The 19,683-nt window shown below is 40.2% G+C and overlaps 1 protein-coding gene across 1 annotated transcript in view; it reads right to left on the bottom strand.

Moving 5' to 3' along the window:
- The window catches only part of LOC114050509 (dolichyl-diphosphooligosaccharide--protein glycosyltransferase subunit STT3B), a 94,472-nt gene that overhangs the window by 46,714 nt on the left and 28,075 nt on the right, over positions 1-19,683 (bottom strand). The window contains exons 2-3 of the mRNA XM_027872261.1: positions 9,428-9,536; positions 6,803-7,090 (exon numbers count right to left, since the gene is read on the bottom strand). Coding sequence (XP_027728062.1) covers positions 6,803-7,090; positions 9,428-9,536 — 397 coding nt within the window. The remainder of the gene's footprint in view (positions 1-6,802; positions 7,091-9,427; positions 9,537-19,683) is intronic.

Raw genomic sequence — 19,683 nt, 5'->3', positions numbered from 1 at the left:
GTTGGTTTCACCACCATTAATACAGGATACTGTGCCATATGCATATGTTTCAATGCTCTCTTGTTGTGTTTTCAATTCTGTGGTTCTGAAGAATGGATATTACTCCTAGGAAACATGCAGAAGTTACGGCTCTTAAAAAGTCCATTTCAGTGACTGTGAAAGACTGCAGTGGCTGTCAGTGAGGGGCAGTCAAGTGTTTTCGGGATCATTCAAAAATCCATGATGAAAGAGGATGAACCATATCAAAGTCTGGGGTTAAATAGGATGGAAAACAGTGAACAAGAACAAGAACAGACAGACTCCTTCAGGAAAGCTGTCTAATGAAGTACTTAGAAAACAAGAAGAATGGGGTAGCTGGGTGGTGCACTGGACAGAGCACCAGCTCTGGAGTCAGGAGGACCTGAGTTCAAATCCAGCCTCAGACATTTGACACTTACTAGCTGTGTGACCCTGGCCAAGTCACTTAATCCCACTGCCTCACCAAAAAAAGAAAAAAAAAAAAGAAAGAAAATGAGAAGAAGCCTTCAGAGGGATCCTGAACCTGGAGGGGTTGTTACTGAATATTCTAGCGTGTATTTGTAAGCTTCAAATTGCAGGAAAATGGGTAAGACCAGTTAAAAAAAAAAAAAAGCTGCTAACAGTTCCAATGAAGAAAAAATTCTTATCATGGGCAAGACAATACAAAGCCTAGAGAACTGAAGGTTGGAAAAAGGTTAATTTTTAATGATGAAATTCGCATTTTCCATTTAAGACTATACTAAAACCATAAGATTGTGGCATCTTGAAAAGGTAAAGCACCCCTTTCCCCAAAAATGTTTTAGGGATCTTTCACTTCTAGTGAGTCAGAAGTCTCACTACCAATGACAAACTGTGAAAAATGCATTAATACTGATATACTAAGAAGCACAATTGTCTAGAATTAGAAGGGAAAGGAATAAGCATTTACATATAACCTACTATATGCCAGGCACCATTCTAAGAACTTCCAAATATTATTTCATTTGAACCTCACAATATCCCTGGGAGGTAGGCACTGTTATTATCCTCAGTTTATAATTGAGGAAACTGAGGCAGATAGCAGTTACATGACTTGTCCAGGGTTACACAGGTAGTAAATGTCTAAGGACAGATTTAAACTCAGGTCTTCCTGACTTGAGGCCCAGTGCTGTATCTACTGCACCAACGGCCTCCAGCAGAATTACAGAAATTCCCAAATTGAGATGCAATACTGCAACAATCTCACATTATTCCATAGATCACAAAAGGCTAAGAAATGTATCCAAAAGATTAATAATGCTTTGATGGCCTGGGAATTCACTTAATTTGAAGCCTATGGAAAACTTATGGCCTAAATCAAGGAAAATCTTGGGAAAATGGATTCTTTGGCACAAATGTGATAAAAGTCTAGCTTCATGATGTAAAATTAAGAAATGTGTCAAAATCTCGTGAACTCACTGCTAAATCATGAAAAATGATTATAGCAAAAGTAGTAAATATTGCAAATTAAAAGTTGTTAAAGATGTAAAAAGGTATAAAGTTTATTAAGTCAATAAATTTAACCATTTGCTTTACCTCAAGTAATCTGCAAAAACACTGTAGAGAAGCAAGAAATGAGAGCAAGTAAAAACTGGTAGTCCAGTGTTTGATGACACAAATCACTACATACTGGCAGTGGGACTTTTTCTTTTTTTTACAAGAACTGGTGGGAAAATGGGAAAGCAGTTTGGCACAATTCAGGTTTAGACCAGTACCTTCTACCACTCACTCACTCCCAGAAAACCCAAATGGATGAGTGATCAAAAATCAAAGCTCACATAGAAAAGCCACTACAATGAGGAGACCCAAAAGGGTCACTGTTCACAGTTATCACTGGGCAGGAGGCTTTGGCTGAGTCCAATCTAAGAATAAAGTTGGAAAGCTTCCAAAAAGGACTTAAGGTGGGTCTTGATGGAGGGGTAAGACGTGGTGAGGCCATGAGAAGATTATGGACAAAAGCCTGAGGAAACGAAAGACTGTCTATACTGGGCAACACTGGTTCAATCCATCTGATACAAATGGAGAGCTCATGTAAGGCAACAGCTGAAAAGTTGGGTCATCGAGCATCCTGAATGCCAAGTCAAGGAGCTTCAATTCCTTGGAAGGGGCTGTGAAGGATTTCTGAGCTGGGAAGTAATGTGACCAAAGTGATCTTTTACCAAGATTAAAACTCAGTACTGTGCATGATGGAATGGATTAGAAGCTACATAGAAAAGGAAACCAGGTAGGATACTCTCACAATCAGACGTGACACAAGGGTTGGAATTAGCTTGGGTGGTAAGGCTAAAAGAAAAAAAAAAGTCAATGTAAGTGACACTGCAAAAAGGAAAGCTATGGGACACAGTAAAATGACTAAATGTGAATAGTAACAGAGGCATTAGTCAAGGATGATTCCTGAGTGGGGATACTATAAAGAGAAGGAAAATCAGGAGTAGTTACTGGCTTTGGCTCTGAAGATGAATTAGGATTTCATTTGTTGAGTTTCAAGGAGGAAATCTTAGTAGCCAATGAGATGTGCAAAACTGGCCCTTGGGAGAAAGATCAAAGCTACTTCAGAACTGGTATCTCCAAAGAAGGGACAGCTGAAGCCATTAAGAGTGGATAGTAACATAAAAAGAGAAAAGGGAGATGGATGAGACAACTGTAGACTCAAAAATGTCCAAGTACATAGTTCTGGAGGAGTTAAGAGTAAACGGATCCAGTACCAAAAGAAACATGAATTTCAGAAAGGGGATGGTTTATAGCAGTGGTTCTCAAACTTTTTAGTCTAAAAACAATCTTCTACCCTCTTCAAAAGTCAAGAATCCCAAAGAGCTTTTGTTTATGCGAGTTACGTCACTGATATTTATCATATTAGAAATATCTCAATATTTGTCCAAATATTGGACAAATAGTTTTGACCTCTCAGATCTCCTTAAAGGAATCTCATGGATTTACAGGGATCCTTGGACCACACTTTAGAACATTCATCTACAGAATCAAAAGTGGAAAAGAAATCAAGGAGTATGAGGATCAAGTCTTTGGCCATTATGGGGCTACTGGTGTACTTAGAGAAGGTACAATTTGAAATACCAGTTAGAAGTGGTGAAGAAATAGAGAAAGCCAATCTGGAGGAAAAAATGTAAGAGAGGACAGTAGGACAACCTGCAGGTTCTATTCAATAATATCTATGCATGTTTACAGGCAGAAGAGCAAGAGCCAATAGATACAAAGATCACAGAGGTGCTTGGAGAACTGAGATTGAGAACGAAAGAGAAAACTGAGAGATCAAAATGGTGACTAAGGGCACTAGAATAGTCAACCTCTTCTAAACATAGCTCTTAACTAAATACAAGAAGGGACATGCTTTCCAGCAAGTAGAATCTATCTCCTTGGCTGTAAGATAACAAAGTCCAATAGAACAAAGTCACGTATGACTTTGTGTTTGTTTTAATTTCTTTCCTCCTCATTGAACAGACATGGTATAACGCCATCACAGAGACTACTGCAAAGACAAGCTGGACAAGTCAGTTTAAATTATTTGGTTAGTACCGATGCCACCATAATTGAATACTGAGATTATATATACATTTAAGAGAACCCAAAGAACTTTTACATACAACAAAGGAGGTGGTGATCAGACACTGAAATACCATTTGGAAGCCGAAATAATTTCCATGTCACTGCACTTAAACACAAAGCCCTAAACTTTGGCCATACAAATTTGTTACTTGCATTAACTGGTTAGTACTTTTCTCTAGAAAAGACATGACGACAAGACAGTAGAACTTACACCACAAACAAACATCAATGGCTGCAGATCTGTCCTTCTGAGCATACATTTTAAAAATAAAAAACAACTAGTACTTAAAAACACCCAAGTAAAAACCTGATTGTTATGATTTGAACATCTAAGCTATCACCATTTGACCAAGAAATTTCTAGCAGTGGTTTTTTTTTTTTTTTTGGTGAGACAACTGGGGTTAAGTGACTTACCCAGAGTCACACAACTAGTGAGTGAGTGTTGTGTGTCTCAGCTGGATTTGAACTCAGGTCCTCCTGACTCCAGGGCTGGTGCTCTATTTACTGTACCACCTAGCTGCCTCCAATGTGCTCAGTTCTTATTCAAATACATGTACTACATTTTCTTCAAGAAGCCAGTTTTCCCCAATTTTTTCCCACTGTCTGAAGCAGTAGCTAAAGGCTGCCTGCCAGAACGGGAAGAGCAGGCCTGAGGCTGGGTCTGCCACCAAGCAGCTGGCTGCTTCAATGAACTCATCTTCTAATCGCCAGCTTCTGGGAAGGCTGAGGCAGGGGTCACTTGAGCTCAGGCCTTCTGAGCTCCTCTGAGGCTAAAGACAATCAGGCCATTAGGTTGCCCAAGGGAACAATGGCCCAGGTGGGAAAAATGGAGTAGCCAGTGCACTTCCAGAGTGGGCTGGGTAAGGAGACACAGTCTCAATTAATGAATTAATCCCGGCCCTTTTTTTTCTTCTAATTTCAAAAATATTTCTAATTGTTTCTTATTTGCTCCACCCAGAATGTACCTTCTAGTACACACACCAACTAGTGTTTCAGGTGTTCAGCCACAAGGACGAGGGTGCCAAATTGCCACCCCTGGGATCTGTCAGGAATTTATGGACTAACCCTCAAAGGGGGGGCAGAACTCCTATAAATTTTACCATGTCCAGTTTGAAAGAAGAACAAGTTTTACCACTCTAGAAAGTCCTAGAGAAGTGGGGGACAATGACACCTGGCTATCTGAAGCTGACTCTTAGGAGTAACTAATCCAGTCACTGCCAGGTGTGAGTGAATGTAGTGTTCACACTCATATAATGCACACCAAAATAGTGCAACTACATGTGAGCCCCTAGGTCTAAAATCTGAAGCCAAGCTCAAGTTCTGAGGGGAAGTATCCAACTCCAGAAGATCCCCTCCCATAGAGGATGCCCTGCCCACCAGCCTTGGTGTGACTGGGGCCATTTTTCCCTAGCAGTGACCAAGGAACAGTGACCAAGGAACAGAAGGATTCATTGTCCCTTACAGCCCCCTAACAGACAAGTTTCTCAAACAAACTCCCAAGCTCTATGAGTATTCAACACATCACTTCTGAATACCATAACTGATACCTCTTGCAATTACTTCAGAACTGACTAAAAAAACTCCCAGAATCACCTAGGCATGGATAAAGACTACATCTAATGACCTAGGCAATCTATATTACAGGCAATGTATATATGACAGGCAATCTATATTACTAAGAAATGTGTGACAACAAAGATGTTGCGACCGAAAAGAACTACCAGGTTATCCCTAAAGACAAGCACTTTTAACCACCAAATCACTCTCACCAGAAAAGTACTGCTCTTGAACACCTATTAAGAAAAATTTAATTCCAATTTCAATACTGCTAAGCCGGGGTGGGGAACCTGCAGCCTCAAGGCCACATGTGGCCCTCTAGGTCCTCACTTGTGACCCTTTGACTGAATCCAAACTTCACAGAATAAATGCCCTTAATAAAAGGATTTGTTCTGTAAAACCTGGACTCAGTTAAAAGGCCACATCCAGGGACCTAGAAGGCCACATGTGTCCTTAAGGCTGCAGGTTCTCCACCCCTGGATGACAGTATCAGTTGGCAACAGCAAAACCAGCATTTCTGGGTCAACAGGGAGGGGAATATTAACTCTATGTCTACCCAACATGTGTAAAATATAAGAAGCCAACAATGTGAATAAACTGAAAAATATTTTCTGTGATATCCTTGAACAGTATTCCTCTTCCACATCTAGATTCAGAAAATGTCTACTATCACCATCATGTTCTCTCTGGTAATAACTGTGGAACCTTCAAAGACATAATGCAAATAGCCATAACATAACATTCTAAACTGAAAACTACTCTGTGTGTGTGTGTGTTGGGGGGGGGGTGCTTATTCATTTAACACCTAAAAGTTTTGTTTTACTCTCACAAAATTTGCGGAAGTGTTGAACAGAAATTACAGAGCTCTGTGATAACTCCAGACTTCTGATGCATTACCACCAAGTTTTGATTAATGACCTATGTGAGAGGTACTGAGCTACTGTGTCAATACAAAAGCCAAACCCTGCCTGCCCTCAATGAGTTTACATGGAAAGCAACACGTCTACACGGCATGCTTGAGGCACATGCACAGCAGAGGGGGTAAGGAAAGGCTTCCTGATGAAGGCAGCCCTCAGGTGAGGAGAGGGAACATTCCTAGCATAGGGAATAGCCAGTGCCAAGGCTGCGGATGACCAGGAGACTGGTCATCTTTCATTGTTAACTAGGGAAATATTTTAGTGCAGGTACACAAGTGTTGAAACCAAGAACTACAAGTCTTTTACAAAGACTTCTATTTCTGAAAAGGATTTTATGCAGATCACTTTATGTAAAGAATCTATAGAGGAAAGTTAAATAAATGCCACGGAGAGCGACTACTAAATAATCCTGACAAGCAGCACTGCTCATAGCGCTAGAAAACCTAAGAGACCACCTTCTCTTCAATAACCGTTCGAGGCTAAAAGCAAAACCAGCAGTGCTGGTTTCAAGAAGACGATCTGGAATTGGTATCCCGAGTCCCAGGTTCAAAGCAGCGCCCACCGAATTCCAGACACTTCCTCGTGGACTTTTACCAGGTAAGACAACAGTGCAGGTGGAGCCCAACGGCACCAACACGGCCACTTCTCCCCCGGGCATTCATCAATAACTAGGTTGACAGAAAAAGGAGATAGGGCTTGTGGGCAAAAACAAAGCATCAGCGACTACTTACCCATAAGTAGTATGTGAACTGCAGAGCAAAAATGGCTATGCCTTCATTATCAAAGGATCCAGCTACTGAACGAGAGATGTAGCCTGGCACAATTGCAATGAAGCAGGCCGCTAAAAGCCCTGCTCCTTGGTTCCACAGTTCTCTGGTGAGCAGGAAAGTAGAAATAGATGTAAGGCCGCTAAAAATTGGTGCTAGGAACACACACACATCTCTTATGTGAACAGTTATATTCAGCATATTTAAAATCCAATGTATAAGGCCAGCTGTCACCATCAACCCTGGGTAGACCTAGGAAGGAAAAAAGTCCAATTAAGTCAATATTTAAGTAATAAAACTGCTTTAAAAAAGTGAATAGTAAAAAACAAAAATACTAAACTACATACAAATGTATTCCTTTCCTATTATTGTATTTTTATTTTATTGTTTTGAATTTTAAGAAAGTATTTTCATATACACAGCAAAACACAAAGAGGATTGTGTATGAATCACAAACCTCCATTCTATACAAGATGGTTTTTAAAATTAGTAATAGTTAACATTTCTATAATGCTTTAAGGTTTATACAACACTTCACAATTATTATCTCATTTTATCTTCACAAAAAGTCAGGGAAGTAGTACTATTATTATCTCAATTTTAGAGCTAAGGAAACTGAGGGCAACAGAGGTTAAGTGAATTTGCCCAGGGTCAAACAGCTAGAAAGTGCATGACGCTGGATTTGAGCTCAGGTCTTCCTGACTCCAGGTCCAGCTTGTGTTACCTCAGAGTTTTTTGGTTTTGTTTTTAATTTTTTAAAATATGTCAAATTACACAAATTCTTTTTCAAAGTTGTCATGCTTATCAATGCTTCCTTCTGAACCTCTCCTGTTAATGCTAGGGCAACATGCCTACTGGTAACCCTTCCATTTCTATCCAAAACAAAACACCCTAGTAATGAAGCAGCAAAGCCAAGCAAAATGAATTTGCACAGGGGCTACTAAGCCCAAAAAGTCTGTGCCCCTCTGTCAGGAGGAAGGCAGCACGCTCCACCAGAGGTGCTCCGGAGACATGACTAGCCCAGTCATTCATCTTTACATTGTGGCTGTCCCAGCATAAATACTCCCCAGGATTCTCTGAACTTGGCTTTGGTTACTTCTAATGGTGTAAGACTCTGCATGACGCTTACAGACCACAGTCTGTTCAGCTGTTCCCCAGGCGTCCCCAGGAGACAACTTAAGGTATCCCCTCACTCCCCAGCGCTCCCTTCATCTTCCCTTCATGATCAGGAAGGGGTTTTATTTTGCTCTTCATCCACTCTGGCCTCACTTACTTACCTGTTGAGTTCCATGTATTCTACCCCAATGGCTTATGGGGTTCACCCTCCTCCAACCACTTCGAATCGCATCCATCCAATGCCCACTCTCTCTACACAACTGTTTCTTCATGTGTGTACACTCTTTACTTGAACCTCAATAGTGAGACACAGTGATGCCCACTCTCTTCTTTCTTTCTACATCAGTGTATTCCTTTTACCTTCACTTCTCTTTCTGTTCCTTGAAACTCTCCAAACAGAACCAGCCCATCTCCTGGCAGTTCTATTTTTCTCATTAACCTCCCCATTACCCTTTGGAGACAAAAAAGTTCTGCAGAGATGTCTGTTTCTTTTCACCCCATTAAAATGTTAGTAAGTACCACTATATAATCACACATCCCCTTCCAAATCTACTTTTCTAGGTTTTTTTTCAACTTTGGTGCTCTTATTTCAAAGCTCCTATCCAGCTCTGGTCCTTTCATTAAAAAAGGCTTGAAAGTCCCAGGTCTTCTGACACCACTGGTATGGTTTCCCTCCTCCCAGTCTCAGCTAGTTAGCCTCACACTGCACTGCTCCAAACTCTGGCCAGCCACTTTCCTAATGGGTAGAACTGGGCTTCCTAGAACCCTTCTATCTCTTTCTGAACTCGCTCCTGCCAGTCAGTTCTCCCCTTTCTCTAGCAGCGAATGCTGAACCAGGCCAGCCTGCTGGGGAAGGGCTCATTTGAGTCCTCTTAGGCACCACCCCCAGATGGCTGATGGTGCACTTGCAGCCCACAGCCCTCTTCAGACGTTGCTGCAGGGCCACATGTTATCACACCTCTCCAGTGTTTCCCCAAGAAGAACATGAAACACTTGACTCTGCTAAAAGATCAGTTAAAATCTAGGTAAACTGGAGCTACAACATTTCCCTTCCTACTCTTACATACTAACTCTGAATAACAGACAACTGATCTTGAGTGGTCCATTCTCAATTACAGTAATAAAGAACAAAAATTTTAAAATGTCACATCTGCTTCCTTCCAATTAGTTGTTCAGGAAAGCTGCTATCCAGTAAGACACAGACATATACCAATTCCCACTATATGTATCTTCTTCAACTATATCATACTAGAAATATTAGGAAGTAACACAAAAACCCAAAAGAAGGCAAGAGAAGCAAATCAAAACACAGGAATATAAGGCTAATACAATCAACAAATTATATCATTTAAAAAAATCAATATTTACGATGCAAACAACCCTCAAGTATCCATACTCTCCCAAAAGACAGATTTAACAAAATAATTAATTACTAATTTATAAAATTAACACAAATTTATCTTATATACTTACAGTCCCACCTACTATTCTTCCTAGTGGATACCATGCTCTTTCATCAAACCAATTTAAAAATTCATAGAACCCATGGGATGCAAGATGATGTGTTGATCTATAGTTAAACCTAGAGAAAGAAGGGAAAAAGGCACATTATTTTCTTTTCATCAAAGTATCAAACAGCTGAACACAAGAGCACCAATCTTTATGCTCAATGAAGGTGGAAAATGCATCTATCTAATCAGGAGTTCTTAATCTGGGGTCCATGAACTTGTGTTGTTTCTTTTTTTAAAAATAACTATTTTATTATAATTGGTTTCCTTTGTAATCCTATGTTTTATTTTATGCATTTAAAAACCATGTTCTCAGAAGGGGTCCATAGTCTTTATCAGACTGACAGCACTAAAGGGGTCCAGGACATAAAAAGAGTCAAGAACCCTGTTAGTCTCCAGCTCTTGGGGGTGGGGGAATGGGATAGCAAACCTATTCATTTATCTCAGTTTATTAACAGGGAAATTCCATGAGAACCAGCCAATAATTTTTTTCATTTCACAAGACTACATTAAATTTTGCACTTTAAGACAGATCTGCGAATGAGTCTGCAGCCAAGACACATAATAATTTTATAAAATTCTTCCAGTGAGTATTTTCCTTTCAAAAGGTTTGTATTGTATCTTAAAAATGAAAAATCCTCAGACTTATTTACCATAACCTTGTAAGAAAGACTAGCATTTATTTTGCTCTATCCTATACTTGTATAGTAGATAACAGAGATAATAGAGTAGGTAACTCTTTGGCAAGTTACAGATGGCTGAGAAAGTTACCTGGCTGATATGTCAGATAAGAATCAAAGAATTTCAGCACTAAAAAAGATTCTAGATCACTTAGTACTCCCACTCCATCATTTTACAGGTAAAGAAACTGAAGCAAAGAGGAAAAATGTAAGCTCTCTCCTTTTTAAGGTGATTTTCTTCATCTTTAATGAGCGCCATTCATTCAACAAAAAATACCAGATAGTTTTGTTCTGAATGGGTCTGGGCATGGGGCTGAGACCAGAGAGTGACACAAATACCAGTACACTCAAGAAGTTAACAATCTTAGAGATTTATTTACTAAAGCAAAACAAGATTAAATAATCAAATCCTCATACTCTATATATCACCAAAAAAATCCATACAGAATAGCAATTTAGACCTTGAAAAAAGCATCTGATCATAGCTCCTTGCCCTTCCTAAAGAGGAGAAAAAATGTAGCCTGGAGAGGTGCAGAGAACTTCAGAGTTGAAAGGTCCTGTCCAGGATCTGGTCCTGTTCAGACAGCTCCTCACTTCCCGCTGGCTGGCTCCTCCACCGTCCTCCTATCTGCCCCCTTTCAGCTCCCTTTTTGGTGTTCTCTTTCCCCATCGGACTGTAAGCTCCTTGAGGCCAGGGAATGCGTTTCTTTTTCATATTTTTATCCTCAGCCTTAGCATGGTACCTGGCACACACCAGGCTCTTAATAAAGGCTTATTGACTACTGTTGGGATACTAAAAATTAGAAAACAATCTCGGCTTCTCTAGACTTTTCTTCTGATTAATCAGTTCACCAATGTTTAAGAAGCATCCACGTTCCAGGATCAAGAGAGGCTATGGCTAGATACACAGACCTACAAGTTATCTGCACAGATACTTCAATCCGTGGGATCTGATGAGTTTCTCATGTGGGAGAGCAGCCAGGCGAAAAGGGCAATGGACGAAGCCTTAGTTAAAGGATGGATAGAGATGATAGCCCAGCAAAGCTGCCCCATGTCAAATACCTGTAGAAAATCACTGAAGTTACCAAGGGAATAGCAGAGCTGAGGAGTCTCCTCCTAATGCCCTTTAGAGGGCAGTGTCAGCAGTGACAGTGATGGCGCTAATGAGTTAGTGGATAAGGAAGAAATGCAGAGAGACATGGATATCTTGAACTCACTAAGTACAAACTTGACTTCTAACCCTAACCACCCCCCTCCCTGCCCTTCCCCTATTCCTGTAGGGAGCACCACCAACCTAGGGCTCATCCTGGACTCCTCCCTCTCTCCAGGCTGTTGCCTCTGCATTACCTCTGGCAGCTTGTACCTCTGTAACATCTGTCCAATAGGCCCTCTTCCCTCCTCTGACACTGTCCTGCCCTGGTCTAGGCCCTTATCACCTCATCTGGGGAGGAAGGTGGGGGCAGGTAGGGTCTGCTTGCCCTAAATCTTTCCCCATTTCAGTCTCCTCCATTCAGTCACTAAAGTGATTTTCCTGAAGTGCGGGTCTGGTCATGCCATTCCTCCCCCACCCCAAACTCCAGAAAATGCTCTATTTGGCATTCAAAGTCCTTCATAGCCTTGTGTCAGTCCCCCTCCCTCCCCCCCACCCCTACCTAGACCTGACATACTCTCTTCAATCAAGTGACACTAACCTCCCACAAGATATTCCATCTTCCGACTGCTGGCATTTTTCCTAGCTTTCTCCTTCGGATTAGAATTCTCTTTCTCATCTCCACCCCTGGCTTCCCCAGACTTCCAGTTAAAATCTCATTTTCTACAAGAAGCTTTTCCTGACCCTCCTTAACAGGCCAGTATCTTCCTTGTGTTCATTAGGTCCAATTTATTGTTTGTACCAAGGTGTTTTCATGGTATCTCTTTCATTAGACTGGGAACTCCCCTGAGGACAGGGGCCCTCTTGGTGGGTGGAGGTGGGGGGCTTTCTTTGTATCTCCAGCACTCAGCACAGTGCCTGGCACGTCACAGGCACTTAATAAATGTTTATTGACCAACTACATTCAGATGTTAAATAGTAAAGGGGAGGAGAGAAACAGAAACAATAATGCAAAGAGATAAGCAGAATCTAGGGAGGTGTTTTAGGAATAAGAAGCCCCAGCCTGTTAGTTTAGCCAAGAAGCCAGAAAAGATTTAAAAGGCCTCTTAGAAAAGAAATTATGGGTAGAGTATGATCCTGAAGAAGGCCAAGTGAGATTAGTCTGGGAAAGAACATAGGACACTTTTCTCTAAACTTTGTATAGTGAGTGCTTGGGGCCTAGCCAAGTGATCTGTCCACAAAAGACAAGGGTTGTTGGAAGTAATACTGGGATAAAAAGAGATTGTGAAATGAGAAGATGGTCCTGTGAGGGAGGCTCGAGGAATATAGTACCCAAGTAAAGGGCAAGGTATTTTACAAAGACCAAAGGAGGCTGGGAACCAGGGTTGGGAGCTGGGAAGTAATGAGAAGACAACCATCATGGAAAGAAAATGGAATGCTAAATACAACTCCCCGAGAAGACAACAATGTGCCATGGGAAAGGCAGACTAATCCATACCCACACAGTACAGTGACGAGCTAAACCATAAACCTCTCCAGTAATGAAGCCTTCACAATTGCATGGATGCAAGATGCAAACTAGACTGCACTAATTTCATAGCAGAAACACCTATGAAAGATTCTGTCAGCAAGACTGCAAACCTTACAAGAAAAAAATAGCACATGCAGAAAACTGGAAAGAGATCTGAAAACTGCCAAAGAGGTGGACAATCCTGGGTCACTGACCCCCTTCTTGCTTAGCTGGGCTCAGTGTTAAAGCTGTGGAACGGCATCCAGAATGTCCTTACCTAAACTAAACCAAGACCATTCTCTGTGTTAAGAAGCTTTCATTCTAAAGATATCTGCGCCCCATCTCTGACTCAATACATTCTACTGCGGAGATTTCAACGAATAAATGCATTTGCCAGGGTTGGCTGTAAATGGGATGTAGTGTGACGGAGTGGGCAGAAGGCTGGGGCTTCATGTCAGAGGACTTGGCCTCAATCCTACACTTTAGCCCCTACCCAGACTACAGAAAAATATCCCCAAAATTCAGTTTCCTAATGGGGATAATATTACTAACCACACAAGGTTGTAAGCAAAGCAATTTTGCAAACTTCAAATGGTTAAAGAAATTCAAGTTATCTACCTCCCACAGGTTTGAGTAGAATGAGACTGAGTTGGCTTTCTGAATACTACAAATGGATTTTTAAACACACACACACACACACACACACCCTACACCCCTTTGGCAATTGGAAAATATTCTAGAATTTTCAAAAATATCACACATTTCCATGTTGTTTATGAAGCACAAGCTAATACAAGGACAAAGAAATGCTGTCTAACTGGTTCTGTCACTTCAAGGAAAGGTCTTTTTCAGAACTGTTTTCCTAATCTAAGCAGCTGGAAAGCAGTAAAAAACTCTTCTACTGGTGGACAATTACAGAACTCATCCAGCAACTACCTCCCCACTGAGATACTGCCCAGAATATGAAATGTTATTAGAAAAGGGACATTTCATAATTTTTTTGTTGAATGAAGGGCCAAATCCGTACCACCCATCACGTTCAGTGTTTGGGGAAGTACTAATATAAATATGGCATGATCCTAGCTCTTAAAAGACTTTAAGGTCTGACATTAGCAATTTCTAATTTCTAGCTATCCAAGGTCTAGTTTTTAAGTGTTGCTTGTATCTAGAATTATGCTCAAAATAAACATTAAGGGGGGGAAGGAACTGCACCCTGGCCCCCTTCTCTTCTCCCTCCCTCCAGGGGAACAGAGTCCTTATATCATGGTAAAGGGTTATCTTCTCTTGATGAAGAACTTGGTAAACTTTGGATTAAATATTCCCCTTTCAATGTTCCCTCAAACACCCGGTTACAGGTCTTAGGAATTGGCTGGGGAAAGCTCCTTCATACCCCATGAACAAAAGTACGAGTGGGCTAGAAGGATGGGTTTAACCTTACGAGAAAATATTTGTGGTCCGTTGTGAAATTATAAAGAAAAATTAGAGTGTTAACAGACAGAGGAGTTTGATAGTGCTTACAAATCACAGCACAGCAACAGTGAAAATTATTTCCTTGAAGCCCAGAATACCACTTGAAAATAGGCTATAGAATTTTTTAATAAATATATTTGGAGAAATGATCCTGCCCCGATAATGCTTCATTCTCCTTTTCTAAGAAAGGGCAGCAAAAGACAAAAAAAGCACCCTCTCACCCTGTTTTCACTCAAAAAAGCAAGTGCTGGGCTTCAGGATCAGGAAGCCACATTAGAGCCTGAAGGGACCTTAGAAACCATGGAGTCTAACGCCTCAGTTCACGAATGAATGAGCTGAGGCCCAAGGAGGTGCAATGATGGCAGAAAGTTGCACAGGTGCTCACCAGCACATGAAGAATCCAGTTATACCATTCCTAACTGGAACTACAGTTACTTCAATACAAGTCTAATTCCCCAAGATTAAGTATTGCTTTATGTACCTTTCAAGAAAGCAGAGAGTGAAGTACATATGGAAAGATTTTCTTTTAAAAAGTTACATTAAAAGGCTTTTTGCCAATTAAAGTGTTAATCTTCAGCAAGCTGGAAAGCTTAGCTCTCCACAACGATTCATTCCCCAAAGCTTTTAAATAGCTAACATTTTAATGTATTATATGCCTGCAAGAATTCGGTTTATTTAGCAGACCCCAAAATGAAAATGACCATAGGAAACTTAGTAAAAAGTTCACAGAACCTCAAATCAAGAGATCTCAAATGAAGAAAGAGAACTTTAGGCCATGTCAGCCCACCCCCTCAGTTCACAGATGAGGCCAAGCACTATCCACTGAGCCACCAGCCACCTCTAACCAGAAAACAGATTCAGGTTAGTTCTCTCTTAGCTTTCAACTGCTCCCATTTAGCACCATTTCTAAATAGGTTGATTTCTGAAGGCACGGAACCTGAGGGCCTCCAAGTATTTTCTCTTCTCTTTTCCTCTGCCCCTGAACTTCTGATCTAGGTCAGTCCAGTCTATTAAATACTGACTAGTCTGCTTCTCTGGGAGGGTCCAAAAGGTGCTTCCAAGCGGAATTAAAACAAACCAAAAACTAACAAACTAACAACAGATTTCCTAAAAAACCCCAGCTGGCACTTTCAAAACAAATGTTCTCCTGCTTTGACAAATGTGCTACTGATCCATATATTCTTATCTAGAAAATCTCTACAGTCAGGCAAATGAATTGGAATCTGAACCCCAAATCCCTGGAAATATTTCCTATTTTCTAAAAGAGCAAAGTTTCAAACAAAGCAGATTTACAAAAAAGACACAGAGACTGGTTCTTCACAAAATGAAACATCTCAGGAATCTTCTACATGGGAAGTTCCCATTGTGCATTTAAAATGATATTCATTTACATACACCTTTTAATGGTGACATCTGAGTAAAGTACAACCAGTAAACCTACAGAATGAGATTATGTTTGAAGTGTTCTAGTTCTTATTAACAATGTCATTCACTACCATTCAGCCTCCTCTACTCTGGTTTCATTAATCCTTATTTGCACTTATCAGAAACATTCAGCATAACAAGCAACCAGTTAGTATTAATAAAGCAACAACTGCATGCCAGGTGCTGTGCTAAGCATTGGGAATATAAGTATAACCAAAAAAATCTCTAAGCTCACATTCTTATGAAGAAGACAAGAGATGTTAAATAGAAAGATGCTAGAATTAGCATACAGGTATATCCTGTATCCACAGAGTATGGTACTCGGTGTGTGAGGGCCAGTTTGGCTGGATCTCAGAAGCCAAGCTGTAGAGTTTAACTGAGAAGCTGGGGACACATGAAGAATGACAGCAAGCAGGAATGGAACTGTCAGGTGAGGGTCTTTCAAAGAGAGAGGAGACATGGGCATATCTGCAGGCATCAGGGAATGAGCAAGTTAATGATGAAAGATGTAAGATTTGAGAATGGGGATGACAGTGGGGGCAATCTGCTGGAGAAGACAGAAGGTGATAGGATCGAGGATGCACAGAGTGGGGTTTGTTTAGCAAGGAGAAGGGCTACCTCTTTATCAAAGACAGGAGTGAAGTACAGAATGATAAAAGATGTCTAAGTGAGAATGAAGAGTGGAGAAGAGGGAACTCCAGGTAAACAAGCTTAATTTTTGGTGAATTATGAGCTGTAGGATGGGGGAAAGTGGCCCAGGATGTTGGGAAGGATTATAAGAACTATCGAGGTGAGTGAGATGGTGGATTAATTAGGTAGAAGCATAAGAATTTCCTTGCTGCAGTGAGGGCTCATTTGAATTTACATAACAAATTTGTAGTGGAAATATTCAAAAAAGTTTGGTGATTTTCTCCAGCTCTGTTCTCATCAAGCATTCTATAGATTTGCTCTTCCTTACATGTGTCTAGCTCTTTGATGAGGTAATAATGCTGACAATAATCTTCCACTCTTCTGCACAAGCTTTTAAAAAGAGTGAGTCTTCTGGCCTCCTCATTATGGCAAATGATTCACATCAGTTAAATTTCTGTATGAAATTGTTATAATTGGCATTAGCACCTTCTATCCATTCCCTATTTTTCAGCATCAATTTCTTATTTTCGGTAGGTCAGGACAAAGGTGTTTAAAATGCACACCATTTTTTTTTTAGTCTTTTATTCCTTCTTCTAGAAGTTTTGTATCAATTCTGATCTTTATTCTAGCAAGGTGGTGGTATGCCTGAAGAAAGATGGATAGTTCAAAAAATGAGTCCCAGGGGCAGCTAGGTGGTGCAGTGGATAGAGCACCAGCCCTGAAGTCAGGAGGACCTGAGTTCAAATCCGACCTCAGACCAAACACTTGACACTTACTAGCTGTGTGACCTTGGGCAAGTCACTTAACCCCAATTGCCTTAAAAACAAAAACAAAAAATGAGTCCCACAATCAAGCTTAAATCCTTCTTTGAAATGTTATCAATTTCATTTTCTGGAATGTTATTGGGCACTCACCATATCCACAACCTTCTGCTTCTTTTCCTGAAGAAAGGATTTATGAGGCATAGGAGCAGAGTAGTAGGAAGGTCCCTGGGTAATGTGTTCAAGTCACTGATCTCTCCTCCTGAACCATCTTTACCAACATAGATTTGGCTATCCTCAGCTATTCCCACATTTGCATGTAAGTCACTAAGTATCAAAGTCTATGTTAATTTAATCTGATAGGTCTTTGAGTTCAAGGAATTTTTCTACTTCATCATCTTCTTAAACACATGTTGGCACAGAAAATACAATTATTGTCATAGTGGATTTAAAAAAACCAACAACTTATCCTGAGCACTGCAGTATGATGTGACCAACCGTCCAAGAAATTTATGGTGCTTGTTGCCTTTGCTTATGCAATTAAAAACTGCCTACTCCTTTACTTACTTGTCCAATGAGAACCCATAAGCCATCCTTCCACTCAGCTGCAACAAGAATATCAAAATTGACACAGCTCAGTTCTTCAAACAGTATAGCCATTAACCAGTAAGTGGCCAGAGATCTCACCCCGAAAAGTATTAACGATTAAGAACGTTTATAAACTATGTAAGACTGTGAGTCTTAGGCCTCAACTTCCTTTCCCACAACTTGGTCACCAGGCACTGCTGAAGAAAGATACCACGTAGGACTAAGGACCATTTTTTACTTTTCTGTTTCCTGGGATGCTATGACAAAAGAATTCATCACAATTAGGTATGAGAGTAAGGTTCTATTAAAAGTATTTGTCATAAGGTATTTTAACTACATAAAATATTTTACATTCCCCTAAGCAAGGCATCTTTATTCTGAGTTGTTCTTAAATCTTTAAAACCCTCCTCAATTTTAAAATGGTAACTGTGCCAAAACAAAAAACAAAACAAAATCCCAAGAACCATGGACTATGAAAGTAACCAGGCTGAGGTGCCTTTTTAAAAATGTTCTAACATGGATAAGCTTAAATGTTAGAAAACTAAAGTTTAGGAGTCTAAAAGCCAATTAGAGTGACTCATTACCCAAAGATCAAGCTATGTGTCCTATTTTGAGCCAACAATTCACCATAATAAGGATGAAAAAAGAACACTGTATACAGTAACAGCAACATTGTTTTTAAGAACAACTTTGAGCAAGTTAGTCATTTTGACTATTATAAATACCCAAATTAACTACAAAGGACATATAAAGGAAGATCTTCTCTGCGTCCAGGGAAAGAACTCATAAAGAGAAATACGTATAGAATGATTTTACATATATATATATATATTTGTGTCTAATGGTAGACATCTATGGGGGCGGAGGGAAAGAAAAAAAGAAAAATTACATGATAACTTTATTATATATTTAAAAGCAATGGCAAATTATACATGATAGATTTGCAGTTTCATATGTAGTCATCTTTTTTTTAAAAATTATGTTATGGAAATGCATGTCTTATTCCATTTTTTAAAAAAAAGGATAAGACAAACTGAAACTGGAAGAAAAAAAAGTTGAATTATTCTCAAACTTAGACAATGCCATTGATAAAATGGATTTTAAAAAACATGGCAGGGTAACAATTTCATTTTCTCTTTCAATCTATCTACTCCCCCCTTTCCTGGTATTTCCCAGTGCCTGTCATTTACCTAACACCACCATCCCCTCCCCTGCCTTTCACAGCCAATCTCTTAGAAAAGAATCTGAGCATTATTGCCTCTGCTTCTCCACATCTCACTCCTCAACTCCTCCCAGTCTGGCTTTGGAACCCACTCCCCCCTTCACTGACACTGCCTTCAAGAAAACCTGCGTCTCTCTATTGCTAAACTTTTCTGTTTCCCAACTTCTATTCTTGTCAAGTCAGCAAGCATTTATTAAGCACTTAACTATATGTCAGGCACTGCTTTTTAGGAATTAGGATTTAGGAAACACAGCACAAGCAAAGCTAGTTCTTGACTTCAAGGACATTCTAATAGGGGAATACATAGAAGGAAGCTGAAAAGTATGGGGCTGGCGGGGGCACAAAGGAGAGAATGTAGGAGGAAAAGGGGGTCTGATGGAGGAAAATAACAGGAAGGTCAGGAATGAAAAGGTGAATGACGGGTGCACTAATTTTCTTAAAATGATGGTTCCAAGAGGCACTGACCAATCAGAGGAAAAAGGGATGAATAATCTTTTTAGGGTGGGTGAAAAGGCTGCTGGTTTTTGTTGAAGAAATAAGTCTAGAGAGGGGTAGAATGATGAGCGTACAAATTGACTGGGCCCAGATTTCTTTTCCATCATGAACTCCAGGAGGAATTGGTTACTTCACTCCAGAGAGTTTATAGAATTGACCCCAACCACCAATTCCTCCTTGTTTGTGAGATCAGATCAAATCTGTTGTAATAACACTGGTAGAATTCTTTAAACTAAAATACTCTAAATAAAAGTATATCTGGTATTAAGGGTGGCTTTTAAAGGGAGGGGAGATGGACATAGCTATATGCAAAACAATGTAATTTGGGAAGTGTATTTCCTATGACTTTA

Source organism: Vombatus ursinus, unplaced genomic scaffold, assembly GCF_900497805.2.
Source record: "Vombatus ursinus unplaced genomic scaffold, bare-nosed wombat genome assembly UNPS02014799.1, whole genome shotgun sequence".
NCBI classification, from domain to species: domain Eukaryota; kingdom Metazoa; phylum Chordata; class Mammalia; order Diprotodontia; family Vombatidae; genus Vombatus; species Vombatus ursinus.
This window is presented reverse-complemented; position numbering and strand designations above follow the sequence as displayed.